Below are 8,006 nucleotides of genomic sequence, written 5' to 3' on the forward strand. Positions count from 1 at the left end.
GCAAATCAGAATATTAAAATGATTTCTGAATGATCATGTGACTGGAGTGATTATGCTAAAAATTCTATTTAAAAACAGTTATTTTAAATAGTAAAAAATATTTCAAAGTTGTACTGTTTTTGCTGTTCTTTGAAACAAATAAATGCAGGCTTGGTGAGCAGAAGAGACTTCTTTAAAAAACATTAAAAATCTTACACTACCAGTCAAGTTTTTGAACAGTATGTATAACATCCACTTTTGAAATGAAATGAATAATGAAGACTAAAAGTGTGTGACGTTGAGAGCTCCAGTTAGAAGTGTGAAGGTCGGAGAAACAAACAAACACTTTAAAATAATTTATTTCAAAAGACATCTACACAGATTGACAGATTAACATGATAGCTATATAAAATATTTACATGAAGCACCACTTGCCAAAACGGCAAAATTGCCCATCTAAGAAGCAAACTACAGAGTGACGCAAAACAGAAAAACAGCAACATAACAGCCATCAGATGTGTTGATTTGGGAAGCTTCATATGCTGGACTCAGAAATCCACTAGGCATGGTACATTATTGGTGCTTGTGTGCAGATTGAGGCAGATTACAGTTGGTCAGTGCCACCCCACATTAGGACAGACAGCAGCTGGACTCTTTAAAAACTCCTCCCTGTTGATTGAGAAGACAATTAGACATTGAGTATTTAATTATCAGTCACAGACATAATGACAAAACCTGATTGAGACGAAGTCTACGACTAATGTGCTGTCATTTCAACAAATAAATTTAGGCTTTTCTTTATTTGTTTTTTAATGTTAACTTAAGTTTCAGTGTTTTTGTATAAATTCATATAAACAAGATGATATAATACAAAAACCATGCCAAGTGTTTATTCAAATTCATCTTTTAAAGAGACCATTTCAGTAAAATAGTAAAACTACACATGCTTGCTTCTGGAATCATCTGTTCTCTCATGCAAACCAAGGCGAGTTTAATAGCACACCCCCGCAAAAATTAAAAACAGTGAGTTTCTTGATTATTTAACGGTCTCTCTGTAAATACTGCAATGTTACTGCATTCCCAGATGTGCACCCAGATGTTATCGCTCACCCACCATGTGTCAGATGTTGACTCGTAATAATGTTTACTTAAAAAAAAAAAAAAAAAAATACAGACCATTTTAAAGTGCCGGCACCCAAAAGATTAGACAAAAACAGAGATGCCACTAGGGCTATGTACCTAGATGAGGTCCTAGTCAATAGTATGCTATTGACTGCTAAGCTTTCTGGCTACCTGTTGTCTCTGCTGCTGCTGCCGCCTGTATTCTTCTTCGCTAGCAGCAAGAGCCTGAGCCAAGGCCAGATCCTCCTGCTCCTGAGGGCTGAAATGCATACAGTTAGTTTCCAGCGTGGATTTCAGATTTTAATATTACAGTTAAAAAAACAAAAACAAAACATCCTTTGCAAAAATATTCAAAGGCATTGCATCGAGCCCAGGGTCAGAAACTTACAAGGGTTTGTGGCAAAAAAATGCCCATAAACTCAAGACAAAGGAGCAAAAAAAAATGCCCCTGCACAGTTAAACAATGTATTACGGCTGTCACAATGTATTATTGTGCTGTTTTGTGCAAAGTTGGCCCTTACAACCAATCAAAAGCATTTCTGTTGAACTTAGGAATGCATTGGCCAATCAGACGTGCTTAGATTAGTCAGTGCTGCAAATGCCGCAGCTGTGCTGAGTGCACATGCTCACAAATTTCCTCTTCATAAACAACGCAGTGCAGATAAAAAATGTAAAAAAAAAAAAAAAAAATCATTTTGGAGCTTCAGTGATTATAATGGGAGTTTTTGCATAACTTATGCTAGACTTGACTAACGTCATGGACTGACAAGTTTGTCTGTGAAGCCAGAATGTGACATGCCCAAAACAAAAAAAACACGCTTTATACTGTTTTCTATATCAATATTAATAATAATAATAATAATAATAATAATAATAATCATCATTATTACAATAAAAATAGCAATAATCTACAATAATGATTTTTGTCATAATATTGCAGCACTATGAGCTCCTGTTTTTTACATGTATAATTTAGATACAATTTTAAACAGTCTATTGTTATTGACAACAATTTAAAGTATTGATTTAAGTATATGACATTAAACACAACATATGGTTTTTATAATAAGAAGGTGATTCAAAAAATTGCCCTCACAAATGTTAAAATTGCCCCTGGATATCAATAATGACCCTGTTCTAGCCACATTGCCACAATCTCACAGATATTCCAGACCCATTGAAAGAACCTCATATGTGACCCAGGACCACAAAGCCAGTCATGTTTTTCAAATTGAGATTTAAATATATCATCTGAAAGCTGAATAAGCTTTCCATTGATGTTATGGTTTGTTAGGACAATATTTGGCTGAGATGCAACTATTTGAAAATCTGGAATCAAAGGGTGCAGAAAAATCCAAATATTGAGAAAATCCCCTTTAAAGTTGTCCAAATTAAGTTCTTAGCAATGCATATTACTAATCAAAAATTTAATTTTTCATATATTCACGGTAGAAAATTTACAAAACACCTTCATGGAACATGATCTTAATATCCTAATGATTTTTGGCATAAAAGAAACATTGACAATTTATCAAATTATCACCCATACAATGAATTGTTGGCCATTGCTACAAATATGCCCGTACTACTTAAGACTGGTTTTGTGGTCCAGGGTCACATATCATTTTAAATGAAACACTTTCAATAATATAAAACATAATTTTCAAATCTGATGGTTTATTATGACGGCAGAAGAGGTTGGAAATACCTCAGAGTAGTTGGCTGGCTTGTCCGAGCAGATTCAGCTAGAGACATTTCTAATGCTCTCTGAAGGGCCTGTTCCTCCGTCTGTGAAATTAAACACAATTCAAGTTAAGTCAAACAGATTTAAAAAACACTGTCAACCTTTAAACTATCCTAAAATGAACAACGCACCAGCCCAGCTTGAAAAGACGCTGATGGGGGAATTACATTCTGCGCTGTTGGAGACACCATCGGAGAAGACGCAGTATTTATCCTTTGTGCACTGAGGGGCAACAGAGAGTAATAAAACACTTGAAAAATATTGTATATACACTACCGTTCAAAAGTCTGGTACCAGTAAGATTATTTATTTGTTTGAAATTAGATTTCTTTCAAAAACATAAAAACAAATGCTTACCTACTGCTCTGAGGTCTATTGTTTCCAGTTACTCCATTAGACATAGTCCTACAGCTCCCTCTAGTGGATGAGGGTGCAGCGTTACTGGAAGAGGAGGTTTGAGCTCTCATTAAAGCAGCATGCCTGCAAAACAAACCGCATAATTATTAGTGTCCTCCAGAAAGCTTAAAAGAGAAGTTCACTTCCAGAATTTAAATTTCCTGGTAATTTACTCAACCCCCCCCCCCATGCCATCCAAGATTCTTCAGTCAAAATGAAATTATGGTTTTTGAGGAAAACATTCCAAGATTTTTCTCCATATAGTGGACTTCAGTAGGGATCAGCGGGTTGAAGGTCCAAATTGTAGTTTCAATGCAGCTTCAAAGGGCTCTACACAATCCCAGCCAAAGAATAAGGATCTTTTCTAGCGAAACGATCAGACATTTTCTAAGAAAAAGAAAAATTTATATGCTTTTTAACCACAAATGCTCGTCTTGCACTAGCATTACGTAATCAAGTATGCGTGACGTAGGCGGAAGTACCAACCCAGTGTTTACAAAGAGAGCATGCAAAGAATGTCAAACGCCCTTTACAAAAAACGTACAACAACGATATCGGACAATTTTAAAATTGGAGGAGAAAATGAGATGGACTTTTATGCCCTAGCCTAGCTTATTGAACCGGATTACATAGACGTGACACTAACCACCTGTGACCTTTCCAATGTGTGAAGACCTAATGCACTTTGCAGAGCATTTGTGGTTAAAAAGTATATACATTTTTATTTTATTTTTTTCTGAAAATGAATGATCATTTCTCTAGCTGAGACCCTGCAATTTAGACCTTCAACCCAATGATCCCTATTGAAGTTCACTATATGGAGAAAAATCTTGAAATGTTTTCCTCAGAAACCTTAATTTCTTTTTGACTGAAGAAAGAAAGACATGAACATCTTGGATGTCAGGGGGTGAGTAAATTATCCGGAAATTTTTATTCTGGAAGTGAACTAATGCAGTATGGAAACTAAACAACCCTACTAACCCTGATTTGGAGACTGGTTTGCCGTCAGTCTTACAGTCATGGTCGAGTGGATGTCTATGTTTGAGACAGTAGTTCAAGTGGCACTGGTCACATGTCACCCGGATCATTTCCTTCTGCTTACAGCCGCCCTTGGAGCATTTATTTGTAAAGATCTATGAGGTGAGAAACAATTGAGTCGTTATTCATTTTACAGAGACATCATTTTATCTCTCCTTCCTTTTTTGTGTCCGGCCTACCTTTCGTTTCCTCTGAGCAGGGTCAGATTTGCAGTCTCTGTCTATGTGTTCCCCAACTTTAATGTCTGGCATTTCCCCTCTTTTAATGGGAATGGGGGTGTTGCACAACGGACATACAGGAACCTGGACATCCTGCACAAGGAAACAAACATGCATCAGCCACAACCTGCATGTTTTAAGCATTGGTTAAAATAATCATACCCACCTTCTTATATGATGAAGTGCACTTGTGATTTGCATAAGTTATGTGGTCTTTGCAGAAAATTTCTTGACAGGCATCACATTTCATTGGAAGAAAATCTGTGACACAGTCCAAAAACAAACAAAGTTTTATTTATCAACTAATGCTGAATCACTATGAGCACAGCAACATTACAAAACCAGCTTAGTGACCTATATTGGTTTATAAATGTTTTTAATCACTAAAATGTATACTAAATGTTGAAATCAAACAGAAGTAGTCAGGGTATAATTATTAGGCAGTGTTTTTAATCTCAAAATTACCCAAATGTTGCAAAATCAATTGACCTGCCTGACACATTAGTCTCATGACTGGATTGTGTGGTTATATATTTTTTAAAAAGGTCAGAAAACAGGAAATGCCACACCTAATGAGATTTAATGCATTTGCCATTCAGCTGAACAGGGCACAACAATAAGACAGATAATGGTGGAAAAAACTAGAGCGACTTGTCATAGGCTTGGAAGTATTATGTATGAAACAGGTTGGAAACAGTCAACAAATCACTAACTTTTCTGCCTTGTATGGCACTGTGTCTTTCATAAGTTTTTAAGCACATGCTCTCCAGTACCTGATTCTGATTGGTCAGTCTCATCGCTTCTGAAAATGGCAGATGCCCAGAGGAACATTGTATAACTGACCACTCATCCAGAAAAACTCAACATTAATATTACTATTTATTTACACTACCAGTCAAAAGTTTTTAAACTGTAAGATTTTTTATGTTTTTTAAAGAAGTCTCTTTTGCTCACCAAGCCTGCATTTATTTGACAAAGTACAGCAAAAGCAGTAATACTGTGAAATATTTTTACTATATAAAATATATTTTAAAATGAAATTTATTCCTGTGATCAAAGCTAAAATTTCAGCATCATTACTCCGGTCTTCAGTGTTTGATTTGCTGTTCAAGAAGCATTTCTTCTTATTATTATCAATATTAAAAACAGTTGAGTACGTTTTTTGGTAACACTTTACAATAAGGTTCATTAGTTAAACATTAGTTAATGTACTAACTAACATGAACTAACCATGAGCAATACATTTGTTACTGTATATGAAAATACAGTTGTTCATTGTTTGTTCATGGTAGTTCACACTGCATTAACTAATGTTACCAAGATTTTAATAATATATTAGTAAATGTTGAAATTAACATTAACAAAGATTAATAAATGCTGTATACGTGCAGTTCATTATTAGTTCATGTTAACTAATGTGGTTAACCAATGTTAACTAAAGAACCTTATTGTAAAGTGTTACCCGTTTTTTAGGATTCTTTGATGAATAGAAAGATCCAAAGATCAGCATTAATTTGAAATAAAAAGCTTTTGTAACATTATACCAATCAAAAGCTTAGATGGGGGAAAGAAAGTGATAGAAATGAATACTTCTATTTAGCAAGGATGCAATAAATTGATCAAAAGTGATGATAAACACATTTATAATGTTACAACAGACTTCTATTTCAGATAAATGCTGTTCTTCTGAATTTTCTATTCATCAAAGAAACCTGAAAAAAAAATTCTACTATCAAAATAGAATGATTTCTAAGGGATCATGTGACTTGAGTAACGATGCTAAAAAAATCAGCTTTGAAATCACAGGAATAAATTACATTTTAACATTTATTCAAATAGAAAGCTATTTTAAATAGCAAAAAAAAACATTTAAAAATTGTTCTATTTTTCATGTACTTTCGACCAAATAAATGCAGGCTTGGTGAGCAGAAGAGACATTAAAATCTTGGTATGTGGTGAAATATTTACACAATTTAAAATATCTTTTTTGTTTGAATATACTTTAAAATTTAATTAATTCCTATGGTAGTAAAACTGAATTTTCATAAGTCATTAGTGCAGTATGATCCTTCATAAATTCTAATATGCTGATTTGTAGCTTAAGAAACATTTCTTATTATCATTACTGTTGAAAACAATTCCACTGCTACATTTTTTCAGCATTCTTTGAACAAAAAGAACAGCAATTGGAAACATTGACATTATACATGTCTTTGCTGTCTCTTCAATTGTATGTATCTTATTACTTTTTTCCTAAACGTATTAATTTCTCTCTCTCTTTAAAAAAAAACATGAATAGCAGTGTACATTGTGGTCGGAAAAAAGAAGTATTATTTTTGAGGCCAGGGAAAATCTGACCTATAAATCCAATAGAACAACAAGTTTACTACTGAGCCCAGCTATATGGGACACTGTTGTAATTATACATTACATACATACCGAGACGTTTGCAGCTCTTCTCCGAGCAGTGCTCCCCGAGATCTGGAAACTCCATGGCACAGTGGTGAAAAGCGCTCAGCTGCTGGACTGTAAACAGGAAATCAAAGCATCACCTCTGACCGACAGAGAGGCCTGCTGCCATATCAATCAAACAAGCTGCCAACACAAACATCATGAATCCAACTATAATGAGTAAAACATGGTTTAAATGCGGAAGGCCTGTCAAGAGGCGAGGTGATCCTGTTTACCATGAGCTAACGCCATTATGTAACTGTTGTGTATCTGGAAGCGGCTTCACTACGAGCGCCGATCAACTAATGCTGAATCATACACAACAACATGGAAACATCTTATTAGTAACTACAGCTACATGGATGATATAAATGCTAATGTAAGTGGGAACAAACCATAAACGATCTCTTGGCTGTCATTAAAATGCGATACAATGTTAATCTTGACAATACACGCTAACATTGTTTAATAAAAGACCGAACTGATTGAGGTTAGATTAAACGCCTGTTAATCATTCAAGCCCAAATACAGCGATTCAATAAACAAATATATAAAACCCAGGAATGACTGGTTGTCGTTTTGCGTTATTGACAAACATTTTAAGCGAGGAATCGTTATTTCAAATGACAAAACGTCAATAAATGTGTATCTTACCGAAATTTGTGCGTAAATCCGTTTAGACTGGTCCCTCCTTGAATAGTTTGCTAAAGCTTTTCGCTTCGAACAAGCGCAGCCACTGTGTTTGGGGTTTTGTACTCGTCTGCTGTTTTTTGAGATGTCATCGCTGGAGGTGTGAATCTGCCAACAGCAGATTGTGTTTTCAAAATAAAAGTACTCGAGGTTTAGAAATTGTATTCAGCAGTTTATGGCAGGGTGTCCCACAGCAGCAAGCACAACGTTATTATCACGTAAGTTGTATGTATTGTATTTCTACTGCATTTTCCTCACAAAAAGTCGTTAAGCATAACGCTGAAAAGTTCGTAAAACAGCATTGATGGAATGGTTAATGTACTACTGAGCAGCGTGCGATTTGTGAAAAAAACAGGGGGTGGGGGGGT

At 35.1% G+C, this 8,006-nt stretch overlaps 1 protein-coding gene across 2 annotated transcripts; it reads right to left on the reverse strand.

The window, feature by feature from the left end:
* Nucleotides 1-320: 320 nt before the first annotated feature.
* zfand2a (zinc finger, AN1-type domain 2A) lies at nt 321-7,729 on the reverse strand. 2 transcript variants are annotated; one of them, XM_073825912.1, is made up of 10 exons: nt 7,603-7,729; nt 6,937-7,023; nt 4,664-4,758; nt 4,459-4,590; nt 4,223-4,374; nt 3,203-3,325; nt 2,977-3,067; nt 2,810-2,889; nt 1,273-1,360; nt 321-648 (listed from the first exon to the last, which is right to left on the reverse strand). In XM_073825912.1, the coding sequence occupies exons 2-10, from the start codon at nt 6,989-6,991 to the stop codon at nt 610-612; spliced, it is 855 nt and encodes a 284-aa protein (XP_073682013.1). In that variant the 5' UTR covers nt 6,992-7,023; nt 7,603-7,729; the 3' UTR covers nt 321-609. The 2 variants fall into 2 exon arrangements, with proteins under 2 accessions (XP_073682013.1, XP_073682496.1); XM_073826395.1 differs by having other exon boundaries at nt 1,219-1,360.
* Between the last annotated feature and the right edge of the window lie 277 nt (nt 7,730-8,006).

The sequence above is a fragment of the Garra rufa genome, chromosome 1 (genome assembly GCF_049309525.1).
Source record: "Garra rufa chromosome 1, GarRuf1.0, whole genome shotgun sequence".
NCBI lineage: Eukaryota > Metazoa > Chordata > Actinopteri > Cypriniformes > Cyprinidae > Garra > Garra rufa.